Source organism: Paramormyrops kingsleyae, chromosome 10, assembly GCF_048594095.1.
Source record: "Paramormyrops kingsleyae isolate MSU_618 chromosome 10, PKINGS_0.4, whole genome shotgun sequence".
Taxonomy (NCBI): domain Eukaryota; kingdom Metazoa; phylum Chordata; class Actinopteri; order Osteoglossiformes; family Mormyridae; genus Paramormyrops; species Paramormyrops kingsleyae.
This window is the reverse complement of record NC_132806.1, coordinates 15820675-15833345: the sequence shown is the minus strand read 5'-3', so window position 1 is coordinate 15833345 and position 12671 is coordinate 15820675. Positions and strand designations below refer to the sequence as shown.

At 39.7% G+C, this 12671-nt stretch overlaps 1 protein-coding gene and 1 long non-coding RNA gene across 3 annotated transcripts in view; one reads left to right on the top strand and one right to left on the bottom strand.

The window, feature by feature from the left end:
* The first annotated feature begins 784 nt into the window (after nt 1–784).
* Nucleotides 785–11597, top strand: LOC111854492 (cellular tumor antigen p53-like). 2 transcript variants are annotated; one of them, XM_023832482.2, is made up of 11 exons: nt 785–882; nt 5293–5367; nt 5916–5973; nt 6341–6493; nt 9282–9468; nt 9556–9662; nt 9939–10048; nt 10200–10336; nt 10423–10511; nt 10642–10745; nt 10834–11597. In XM_023832482.2, the coding sequence occupies exons 1-11, from the start codon at nt 800–802 to the stop codon at nt 10919–10921; spliced, it is 1191 nt and encodes a 396-aa protein (XP_023688250.1). In that variant the 5' UTR covers nt 785–799; the 3' UTR covers nt 10922–11597. The 2 variants fall into 2 exon arrangements, with proteins under 2 accessions (XP_023688250.1, XP_023688251.1); XM_023832483.2 differs by lacking the exon at nt 785–882 and adding an exon at nt 3725–3954.
* LOC111854493 (uncharacterized) overlaps nt 6634–12671 on the bottom strand; it is a 23305-nt gene continuing 17267 nt past the window's right edge. The window contains exon 4 of the long non-coding RNA XR_011993574.1: nt 6634–6775. This is a non-coding gene — a long non-coding RNA (uncharacterized lncRNA). The remainder of the gene's footprint in view (nt 6776–12671) is intronic.

Here is a 12671-nt window from a genome sequence, read left to right as displayed (position 1 = left end):
ATGAGAGCACAGAGCGGGAGCTCAGTTTAAGAGCGATGTAACCTACAATGACAGTATGAGAACAGGGGGTGGAGCCACAGTGTCAGAGCTTACTGAGCCGAATCAAAGAGGAAGAGAGTGAGAGTGCGAGAGAGGCTCAGCAATAAGAAAAACTGAATCATTTAGTACTATGTGATGCTGCCGGAAAAAAAAGACTAAAATCGGCTACAACAGTCGGGGCAAGAGACAACAAGATGAGATCATCCCGGATTATAATTTTTTTCTGTTGTTAATCGTATGACATTTAGCAACTGAAACCAGCTGGCAGAATAGACATCTTCACTGAAATCGAAAGGACCATATTGACTGTTTTCCTTTAATGTTGGTGTGTAACATTTTTCTCTTATTTCGATTTTGTGAACAAAGCGACCTTATGAAACTCTCCATTGCAGAATAAATATATTAGTTCGTTAATTAAGATGTAGTGTGCCTCGCTTCCTGCTTTCCATCTCTCACATTTTTACCCTGTACACGTGACCGGCTGATGCTGTTCTAACCTTAGTCATTGTAATGCGGGTACGAGGCACCATAACTTTCAAAATTGACACATTTAGCCTCACTCAATCACCCCGATTTTTCGCAATATCTCTGGTGTGCCATGAGGCTTGTGTATGTTGTGTTATGAATGGTTTCTACCTCTTATTTCGCATTTGCTATCACCGCCTCCCTTTGTAATGACTACCTCCTCTTCCGGGTTATTAAGTTAAATAGAAGGGCAATCGGCCCCTTTACCTCTTTTTCGACCTTTCATATACCTACGATGGATCCAGAAGAGTTCCTTCTGTTCAATTCCATCGGAAATTCAACAGTACTTTTTGACATTCCAGGCATCACCTCTGAAAGGTTGGTTACCTCATATTGGAAATACATTGCTTGCTCTGTTAAGCACTATTTTGGCTTCTTGTTTATGCTATATTAAAGCCATGTTTAGCACATAGCTATATTGCACTTAGGCCCCTTTTCATTACTTTTACCGACTCCTAAAATCTAAAATCGCCACATGACTGAAGTGCTCCTGCAGCCTTGAGAGGCGAATCAGGAGAGGGTGGATTTTGAAGTGCAGAAGTGCAAAACTATGATAAATTTCGAAGGGATTTTCACCATCACCATGCACAAAAACGTGCTGATTCCTTAGCGTTTTTTTTTTTTTGCTCAGATTTGCTTGTGCAGTGCTCAGATGTGTGGTTTGAGGGCATGAAAAAGACATAAAAATTAGGCCGCCATTTTGAAACCTCTGCAGACAGGGTGCCCAGAGGTTTTACTTCTTAAATTAAATTAAAAATATTTAAAAATTAAAACACACACACATATAAATATATAAAAGATACTTTTGCATTTTTTTGTCATTTAATTATTTTGTAATTTCTCTTCAAACTTCATGAAATTTACCAACAGTTGTCTATATTTAAAAATGTACAGCAAAAACAAGAATTAAAACTCAAAATAGATCATTTCAATATCGTTTTGGATAATAATTTTTATTGCTCGTTTTGATACACTTTTAACATACGTTTAAGGCTAAAGGAGGAAAATCGTTCTGGGACAGATCTCAGGGGTATTAAAAGGAAAAAGCAGTAAAAGCCATTACACACAAAACCGAGTTAGCTTACAAGAATTAACATCTCCATTAATCTACAAATGCTATACTCCTTTATATTTAACTGTGTTTTGTGCCTAATATCAATGTTGGTAAATTGATTGTGTGCATTATTGTATATAAGGTTATATTAATATTATATTAATTTCATTTGTAGTTTACTTAGCTTAATTTTTTCCCGCCAATGGCGTCGGCTTGCTTATGTGCTTCTGACTTGACAAAAAAACGTGTAAAATTACTTTACCCAAATTGAACTAAATACTGAAGATTAGTATATTTAAATGTACACAAAGCCAAGGCTGTAGTATTCAGTATTTAATATTATTAATATGCCTAATATTTAACTCCCCTTCATTTTAACAGAACTCCTTTAGACTGAAAATATAACAGAAGAATCTAATTTATTCGAATGCATCACCTAAAATAAAGAATTTTTAGAAAGTCCATTGAATAAAAATACCACATTTAAAATGCATTGTTCATGTACATATCGTGGTACGAAACATTTATATTGCTCTTACAGGAAATATTGGCTATAGTCCTACAGATATTCATTGCAGTGAAAGTAGGTTGTTGTATCTGTCATATTCTGAAATATCACACTGTTAAATTGTTAGTTAGGCATCTTGTGGTTTTTGTTAATGCTGGGGTAGTATTTGAAGGTTTCCGTTACACTTGAATTCTGTACCTGAGGTTGAATAGCTCGCTCCCGCCATGTCCGTGATCCTTTTCTCTTCTTTCAACCCTGTATTCCAGCATGGCATATATGTAAATTACACACATCAGCATTTAATACTACCCTAAAGATATTTGGGGATGTAGGTGTGATAATTTACACAAGTAATGGTTACTTTAGTTGCACATTTAGTTGCTCTTTTTATGAAATTCCCAGGCCGGTATCTATAGATCTGAGACGTCATGATAACTGTACAGACAAGACCGTATTTGTTTAACAATAGGTCTGGTAGAAGGCAACAGAATGCTGAAACATTTAAATTAACATGTGATTTGATTCTCTGAATGCACATTCTTTTTTTTTATGACATTATTGATCCCCGTGGGGACATTCTCATTTCACCTACCCACATCTTGCTCTCCACAACACACAGACACATAGGCCTACGTAGGTGACAGCACATCCTCGATGCTGCATCATTTTATTTACTGGATAAAACAATGAAAAAAGAAAAAGTGTATGAAAGAAAAATCTTTGTTTGTTGAATGTCTATATGTGTAGCACCTATGGTAAAGTTAAAATAAATGTAGATGCTTGGTATGCTGTTTCTCAAGATACACAGGCCAAAATCGGTCAAAACATAATGTCTGATACTAACTGTATGGTACTAAACGGAGATAGGGTTTCTTTAATTATTAAATCAGTAACTTGTATATTATAAAACGATTTCTACATCATACTGTGATAGAGATTAAATTGATTTTGTAAATTCACTACACTATTTATCAACACTTTACATTCGACTTTCCCAGAGGAGTCTATGTCTACTCAGGATTGGAAACCCTCCTTCCAGAACAAAAACATACATTCTAATGCCTTTCGAGGTCAAATAAAACTGTCAGATATAGTTACACTGCCGCAGCACACGGCAGAAGTACATAAAATCAGTCAATATGAAGTGTGGTATGACTGTGTATCCTGTAAGCTGTGAATTGTGGTTTTATCTGAAGTGATTAATCTCGTGGGAACAGTAAAACTCCCTTTAGTGTATTCTTACAACGAATAACGAGAACTAGAAAGAAATATTTTAAAACATATACTCAAGTAGTGGACAACAAATATTTATGCGCATATGATTTATTGGTGCTTATAGTAAACTGATAATACATATGCGTATTCATAAAATGTTGACGTTTTCCGGGTCAGAGGCTTGGTTTCTAGCATCCTAAATTAAATGAAGACGTTGTTCATCGTACTTAAATTACGCACATTTTCACACACTACGAACACGTGGTCAACTTCCTAGTAACTGCGAGCTCAGTGACGTGACGTTTCGGTTGCGCTACGCGCCCTTTTGTTCAAAATCGACCGCGCGCTTTTCCGGCTCTTGGTTGGTAGCTGAATTAGTCATGTGACTCTTCACCCTTGAACCCTGCGTGGTGCGCCCGCTGCTATTTGTCAAGATCCGGGGCCGGGACTGCTCTCTTAAAGCATGTTAAAATATTAAAATAATGCGCAGAGCTGTGTCATTTAGTTCAGAATAATACAAGCAGAATAAGACAGACATAATATTACGCTGCTTGTACGGCGAGACAAAGTCGGAAGAAGAGGCAGTTGTGCATATTTCGCCATGCTTTTGCATGTAAGTTGCTAATAGCCAGTACTCGTGCAATTTGCCAAGTAATGAGTGTGATGTGTACATTAAAGCCTTGTTGTCCGCGCAATATCTTATATACCCACCATAGGATGTAAAAATACGTAGCATAAAGTCCTCTGTTTTCTATGCTTGGTACCAGATCAGTCATTCACACTTTTTATTCTGAATGTTTATTTTTTCCCCGCAGTTAAAAATACGGATTGATGTAATTAGTCATGATAAAGAAAACTGCAAGGAATAATTATGCATGTAATTGTCGGTTAAGAAATAATGCTGTCACTTCAAGTAGTAAGTGCATTGCAATGTATTTTTTTACTAATCTGTTTACTAATGTTTTAATCTAGATTTGCCCGTTTTTTTTTACAAATTAAGATTTAGCAAAATGGTAAAGGTTGTATACAAGGCTCCCAAATTTAATCAAAAATTTGGAGTGAGATTACATTAGGGGCGAAACGAGTGTCTCACGGTCAATGCCTGAGACTTGTGAGCCCTGCTTACCGCAATCGTCGGATCTTGCTCTTACACTTCCACCTTTTCCGCTATCCATCTGTGAGCGCATCCATGTAATAACGTGCTTGCAGCGGGATCACATGTAACATATTTTGGAATTTACCCGGAAACAAGAGATGCTATTTTCTGTTTGGCTGGCTGTGAACTCCGCGGAAAATAATTAATAATCGATACTTTATTGCCTCCGTAGGGAAATTGTTTTTACGCCTCCCTCAGCTTGCTCTTTGCAGAGTAAGCTGTCCGCGAAGGGCTGCCACCTGTAGTAGCGCCCAGGGAGCTGGGGCTTAAGGGCCTTGCCATTAATTCTATATAAGGGGACACCTTGGTGGGCGTTATCCGTCACGTCACAGCGTGAGAAAGACAAAGTGAGGCGTGTGAATTGGTTTAACTTTGTGTGTCTCACGGCCAGTGCGTGAGACTTGATAGCCCTGTTATGTATTATGTAATCAAGAACAAGGTCCCACAGTATTGGAAAAAATGTGGCATCCTGTATTATATGGGATGATGCTGTATTATAAGGGATGGGTGGCAGATCTGTTTCTCTTTTATTATTTGAAATCCAGCCTTATTCTATTCCAAAAGGTCAGTAGATTTGTATGTTAACCCACATGCAACAGTAGCTAAAGCTGTTAATTTGCTTCATCAAGGTGGCATCATCTTGGTCCCAGTGATTAAACCTGCAGTCTTATTTTTTTTAATTAGTATTTTTATTTTGGTTCTTGCTCCAGGTCCTTCATCACTATTTAGAAAGGTATTGCTCTGTGCCTCCTCTTGCATTTCTGACTGGCCCTATGCTGCTGTCCTGTTCTGTAGCTCTTCAATGGCTGAGCAGGATTCAGAGGCCCTACCGCTGAGCCAGGAGACCTTTCAGGAGCTGTGGAACCTGATGTATGTTCTCACCACTAGGGACTTGCCAATGTGCGACCTTGTTCTACTTTGAATGCAGGGCCCAGTGTTGGTCAGGTGTTATCAGTTCACCAATAGGGTCATTTTTCTGCTAGTGAAATCCAGTAATGTTGTATGGGTGCTGAGGTGCTACTGTTGACTAACCATTAGGGGGCATTGTCTGATATGCTTATACAAGGGTGTCAAACTCCAGGCCTGGAGGCCCAAAGCCCTGCACATTTTTGGGTTTCCCCTCATTTAATGCTCCTGATTCAACTCCTTGCACTTCCTTGTACTAATTAACGTACAGCTCTTGAGCTGAATTGTTTGTGGTCGAACAGGGAACAGAACTAAGCTACACAGGACTCCGGCCCCCCCAGGACTGCAGTTTGACACCTCTGTGCTTATAGGACCCAGGTTTGGAAAATCATTGCTGGGGTGCTACTCTTCAGTTGTAGCACGATCTGGTTTCAGTATGGTTTTTTTAAGTTTTTTTTCTTGCTTGAGGTCTTCTCACTGGGGTTTTCTTTGCTCTACCGCCTATTTTACAGAACTGTACCTCCACTTGATGATTATTCTTCCCCTGGCAGCAGTGGAAATGGCGAAAATGTAAGTTTTCCACAGAATTTTTTTTTCCACAGAAAAAATACTCTTGCTGTTCTTGCATTTATTATGGACCCGACACAAGACAGGAAATTAAATGGTTCATAGACAGTAGCTTGGTACTGAGGAGGTGACTGTGTGTCCTTCACTGTGTGGTGACGTCATCCACATGAATCGATGGAGTTTTGTGTTTTGATAAAGGCAAGTTGGGGTCAGGCTTATTAGACAAGCTGTGCACTGATGCAGAACTGACTTCCTGCACTTCAGCTCTCTCCAATAAGAATGCTGCTATATTACTTTAAGATGTGAAATTAGTATTGTATAATGTACTCTGCCTTTAATAGCATGATGCTTAATGTAATCCTACCCGCAGAGCTTGCCTCCCTCCTCCATCCTACCTCCAGTGACTGAACCACGCCATGAGCCCAGCTCCACCTCCCTGCTCTCGACCACTGCCTTCTCGGGGGAGCTTGGTTTTCAGCTCTGCTTCCCAGCATCTGGTGTGGCCAAGAGTGTTACGTTCACGGTGAGTCCTGGGTTATCACCCTCTAGAGCTATTAAATATCAGAGGCAGGTCTGCATGATGTGTGAGATGGCAGCCATAACACTAGACAGAACTTGACACTCTAGAACAGTGGGCACACCAACCGGCGGGCTGTGGTCTGCATCCAGACAGAAACGCAGTTGAATCCTAACTGCATCCTTCTCCCCCGTCTCATCAGTAGCAGAGCCTCTTCCCAGTTGCCATTGTTTTTTTTCTTGGACAAGGTAGTTGGCTCTCTGGGAAAAGTAGCTGAGAACCTCTGCTCTAGAAAATAATAATAATAATAATAATACATTTTATTTAAAGGCAGCTTTCAAGCACAATATACATTGTTGCAGTACGAAAAATTACCATAAAATAAAACAAAGTAATAATAATAATTTAAAAGCTGCCACAAATATATTCATCAAAAGATTTCTCAAACAGAACTTTAATAATAATACATTTTCGGCATATGATTTTTTTGACGTTGTCCTTGTCTGTGTAACTACTAAATGGAAAAGATTTGAATATAAATATGTAATGACAAACATTTGTTTAGTTGCACTGACCGTTTTAATGTCTGAATGTAAGACTTTGCTGAAGGTGTCACAGAAATAGGAATTAAGCATTTCATTAATCAATAACTAGCTGTGGGATAAAGAGAGGCATTATAAAGAATTTATAAATGAAATACCAATAAATATTCAATAAATAGTTAAAACTGAGAAAGATTTCAAAAAACAACATAAAACACTCAATAAATACACCATTAAAAAAGACACTAATCAATTCATGCATTAATAATGGAATTTTAAAATGTACTCAAATGCAGTTTAAAAAGAGAAATAACTGAATTTACAAATTGAATTAAAAATAGTGATTTTACTCTGGCATTTTAACTTCCACTTGCATTCCCATTTCCCAGCTGCGTTTCCTCTTCGTATTAGCTATTCAGTTTGCTTAATCACGTATCTTCTCCTTTTAGCTTATCCATTTAGCCTTTCTGTGACATTTTGAGCCAAATGAAGCTAATTAGTCATAGGATGCAACAAGGTCTCTGATTGGTTAGAGAGCTGCACTCTTTCATAAATTCAGATTCTCAGCAAATATTACCCATTTGTATTTTAATTATATCATTTTATTGTTGTTAATATTTTTGTTGAACATGTTTCATTTTGAGGGGGCACACTTTCCTGAATAATTAACATAAACAGAAATGACCATGACTTTTTGGCTACACAGTATTACTTATTTGTACAATGTGGGGAAAAATGGATGATGATGAAATTACATCATTTGAAAACAATTTGCAGAAAATGTTTTGAATAAAAGTTTGTCTTGTTTCTTCACATAACACACACATAATTTTAACATTTTAGATAGTTTTTAAAGTGTGCTCAATATCCTCAGTATCACTTCCATTTTTGACCATTTTTTCACAATGTACAAATCATTTTTGGCTACATTGTTTATATCCTGTCTACTTGTTACTTTAGATTTTTGCTTGAGCTGTTCATATCTCAATGGAATGTTTGTTTATCTGCCTTCATTATCCTAATGACCACTTTTGTAATGTAGTGGCCACTAGCTAAGGTATTTATTACCTGAAATTATATTGGTCGCCACCTCAACAAGACTCAATTGTGACTGGATAAATGGTGCTTCAGCTTGTATGGATCAGGAGACTAAAATCTTTCATTAATGATTTATCATTAATCATTTATTTAATAGTTATGTACAACAAGTAAGACATAAACTAAGTGGTTTGACTCAGAAATGATAGGAAAAGAAACACTAACGTGGCACAAGCGATTGACAGTGGTTTGGCCCAAATTGGACACATGGTGGTGACATCACCATGTAAAAAAAAAACCATGTATATCTCAGAAACTAAATCAGCACAAATGAAAAGTTCAATGACACAAACCTGTATAAATGTAGCACAATTGATTAAGGGCAGTTTGGTTAAAATCTGAAACCTATGTGGGGGTATCTTCAAACAGGCACCAGATCTGTATCTATAGGGTATGAGAGAGTGCTGTTCTCTAACCAGTCAGAGAGCTTGTTGTATCCCATGGCTAATTTGCATTATTTGGCCTTGATTTACCAGCACAAGGCCCAAAGTGTCACAGAAAGGCTAAATGGAGAAGCTAAATGATTAAGCAAATCAAATAGGCTAAAGGAGACGTGATTAAGCAAATTGAATACTGAAAAGGAAAAGCAGCTGGAAAATGGAAATGCAAATGGAAAGGTGGCCTCTTAAATGCCAAATTCAAAATCACTATTTTCTTAATTGTTTGTGAATTCAATTATTTATTTTTCTCTTTAAATTGCCTTTTGAAGTATATTTTGAAATTCCATTATTAATTTACAAATTCATTGCTGTTTTTATGATGTGTTGTGTATTTTTGTGAAATGGGGCATTTTTATATTTTTGTAAATCTTTTTACTATGAACTATTTTATTAATATTTCATTTATAAATTTGTTTTTATAATCCCTCTTTTTATTGCATAGTTAGGTATTGTTTAATGAAATGCTTTATTGATATTTGCGTGATACCTGTGGTCTACCATGAATGTTTGTGGACCAGCTTTGATTAGACAGGGATGTTCCTGTAATATAAAACTACAGCTTTGTTTGATGCTTTTAATGTTTTGATTTTTGAAGCTTGTTCTCAGATGTATGTTCATTGTCTGAGGATGGAGTAAATACAGGTTTTGACTGAGAGGAAGAACAAGGTTTGATGTATTTTTTTGTTTAATGCCATTCTGCCCTCCTGACCCCAGTACTCCTTGGATTTGAAGAAGTTGTTCTGCCAAATTGGCAAGCTATGCCCTGTGGAAGTCCAGTTGGATCATCCTCCACCACAGGGTACCATCCTGCGTGCAACAGCTGTCTACAAGAGCCCGGAGCACAGGGGTCTAGTGGTGCGTCGTTGTCCCCACCATGAGCAGACCAATGAGAACAACGACGGTGAGAACCCCGGTCCCTGATTCGCCAGGAGGGGATGGGCTCCAGCTGAAATTAAATTCTGACCAAGACACTTCCTTCTTCCCCTAGACTCCACCCCCCGCAGTCACCTGATTCGCGTGGGAGGCTGCCTGCAAGCTCGCTACGTGGAGGATGGGAACATGAAGAGTGTCGTGGTGCCGTATGAGCACCCACAGGTGTGTTGCTCCATGGGTCATGGCGATGTCCCCGTGATCAGAAAGTCTTCGGTTCTCCAAAGTGACTTCACCACTGGGCCCTTAAGCAAGGCCCTTAACCATAAGTTACACTGGCTGACCCTGCGTTCTGACTTATTTGTCACTTTGAATAAACGTATCTGATATGTAAATATACTAAGAAATGTATAGGCCTACCCCTTTGTGCCCGATGGTTCCTTTTGCTTGGGGGAGCAATGAGTGACAAAAAGAGCCCCAACCCCTTCGGTGTGTGTGCAGCCTGGCTCAGACGGGACCACGGTGCTCTACAGCTACATGTGCAACAGCAGCTGCAAGGGCGGCATGAACCGGAGGCCCATCCTGACTATCATCACGCTGGAGACGCCGAAGTGAGTCTGCCCCCATGCCCCCATGCCCCCTGCGTCCACGCGCCCCTCTGTTTAGTTCTGTGTCTGGCAATCCACCTGTTCTCTCCTGTAAGACCAGTTTTCCAAATACACGTATCCGTCGACGTCTGACGTTCTCACACCTCTCTTGAAGTGGCCAGCTCCTGGGCCGTCAGTGCTTCGAGGTGCGAGTGTGCGCCTGTCCCGGCCGGGATAGGAAGTCCGAGGAGGACAAGCTTCGGAAGATGAATGAGAAGCCCGAGGTCAAGACCGCCCCCAAGGCCAAGCGTCGTAAGAGCGCAGTCTGACTGCTTGTCTCCGAGGGTTTGGGCTGCAGGGAATTTAAATTGGACTTACTTCCTTGCGCTCTTTGGTAGGTATCAAAGAGGTGTCCGATCCAGCCTCTCAGGAGAAGACCTGCAAGCAGGTGAAGCACGCCAGCAGTGAGGAGGTCTTTCTGCTGGAGGTGAGCTGAAGTACACAGGCATATGTAAATATGCCACCGATACTAATTGTATCTTATCTCATATTGTTACCTTCCTTTTGTGAGGGTGTATGTGTGTGTATCTATGCTGGTCTTATTGGTGCACCCCCAGGTACATGGGAAAGAGCGATTTGCAATGATGAAGAAAATCAATGACGCTCTTACTCTAATGGACCTGTTGCCCCCAGCGGATCGGGACAAGTACCTGCGGACGATGTGAGTTGCCTTCAGGGTCTAAAGCGAGTTCTTCCTGTCTGTGTGGCTGCTGGCGAAGTTGTTTTGATCGCGCTGCTGTTTTCATCAGCTTCCAAAGAACCAGCCAAACCAGAACAACAAGCATTGGACCAGAAAATAGGGAAGATACTCCTTGTGAGGGTGGAGAGCAGTTCTGAGATGCTGTATCTGGGAGGGATTTCAATCCTCTCATCCTGCAGGTTGTGCTGCTCAGCTTTCCAGCACTGCTATGTTTCTTTTTGCTTTGCTATTCTGCTATTTTTTTGCTATATGAATTCAGAGTAAAACTGACAGGTGTTGATTGAATTTTCTGTAATTCCCTTGAGCAATTTAAATGCACATTGTATTTAATAAACATCAGTCTTCACCAATAAAACTATTAAAGGGGAATACAGGCAGTCCCCAGGTTACAAACAAGATCTTGCCCTAACCCTAACCATACACTAGAAGACTGAAAAACACCCTGTCACATCTAAAGACAGTGTGTCATTTAGTTACAGACTACAGTTCTGCAAAGACTGGTGCTTTCACAAGGTCTCTCTGATGCTGGAGAAGGCTCATCTATTGCTGCTCGATGTCCACGCTAGAATGAGCCGAGACTAATCACCTATAATAGTGTTAAACATGGCTGACCTTATCATAACATCAAGACCAGAAAAAGATGGCTATCGACCATTTTACACCAAGCACACGACAGCTCTAACAAAGCTCGCGATTTTATCTTGACATTGGAAATATGTCTGTGACAGGTTAATCGCCCGAAAAAGCATTAGGTGTAAGGCCAGCATAAGTCTGTCTTTAGGTCAGTAGGTGAGTTTGAATATTAATACAGTACTTAGTACATTAACTTCCTAAATTAAGCTGGAAGTTCATAACCCGTGGACTGTCTGTATACACTATTTTATTAATAAAGCTATGTTTATAACACTTTTTAGTAACACAGGCTGCTGTAATTTGTTTACCATTATGTAAAACTCTGTTCATTTCAGTGCATATGTTTACTGTACGAGGGGTTGCAGATAGTTTTTTTTTCCTGCCAGTTTTAAACATAAAAAAGCATGTATGCATTTTACATGCTATTAAAATAAGGCTTAAAAAGTCTATAACCTGTCGCAACCTAGCAGCTAAAGCCTGTATTTCTAAACAGAAGACTGGTTTCTCTCCTCATTTCTGCCTTTTCTTCCTATATTAGTTTCACTTCTGAAATGTACACTTTCTGCATATTTTTCTATTAAAAAAAATTCACAAATAAACTCAGAGGTCTTGTCTTGTTTTTTGTGCATCTGTTATAATCTTAATTTTAGACAAAGCTCTGAACTGTCGAAGGCTGGCACATGCAATGTGTGAAGCAAGAGGGTTTTTATAAACGATAAAAGTATTTGCTTGATGTCAAACAAACCCATGGCAGGGGCAGTTTGGAGACACTGATTCACCTAATAATAATAACAACAACGACTGATACTTTGTTGGTCAGTGTGGGGTAATTCACTTTACCCCTCCCCCGACTTGCTCTCTGTAGGTGGCCATGAAGGGCAGCACCCAGGGGGCCGGGGGCCTCGCTCCAGGGGCCACAGACATACCAAGGCCAGGCTCAGACTGGTAACCTTCTAATCACAGAGGCTTAGCCCACTGAGTCATATGCCAACTCCAAGACCCTTGGCAACAGTGGGATTCAAACTCACACCTCCAAAGGGACTGGAGCCTTAAACCACTCTGCCATTGGAAACAGGAATGGGAAAGAACACATTGTATGTGTATGTGTGTGCATATGTATGCAGGGGTGTGTGTGGATTAGGTTTATATTATATTGTGGGGACCAAATGTCCCCCACATGGTGATAAAAACCTGTTTTTTTAACATGGTCCCCACAAGGCTCTGTGAATGCAACCAAAAAAACAAAAATGCCAG

What these genes read in the sequence shown, in the direction of transcription:
- LOC111854492 (XM_023832482.2), top strand. Translation starts at nt 800, where the DNA reads ATGGATCCAGAAGAGTTCCTTCTGTTCAATTCCATCGGAAATTCAACA. An exon ending in CAGGAGCTGTGGAACCTGAT is followed by an intron (nt 5,368 to 5,915) that starts GTATGTTCTCAC and finishes CCTATTTTACAG; the next exon opens with AACTGTACCTCCACTTGATG. An exon ending in CGCCCCCAAGGCCAAGCGTC is followed by an intron (nt 10,337 to 10,422) that starts GTAAGAGCGCAG and finishes GCTCTTTGGTAG; the next exon opens with GTATCAAAGAGGTGTCCGAT.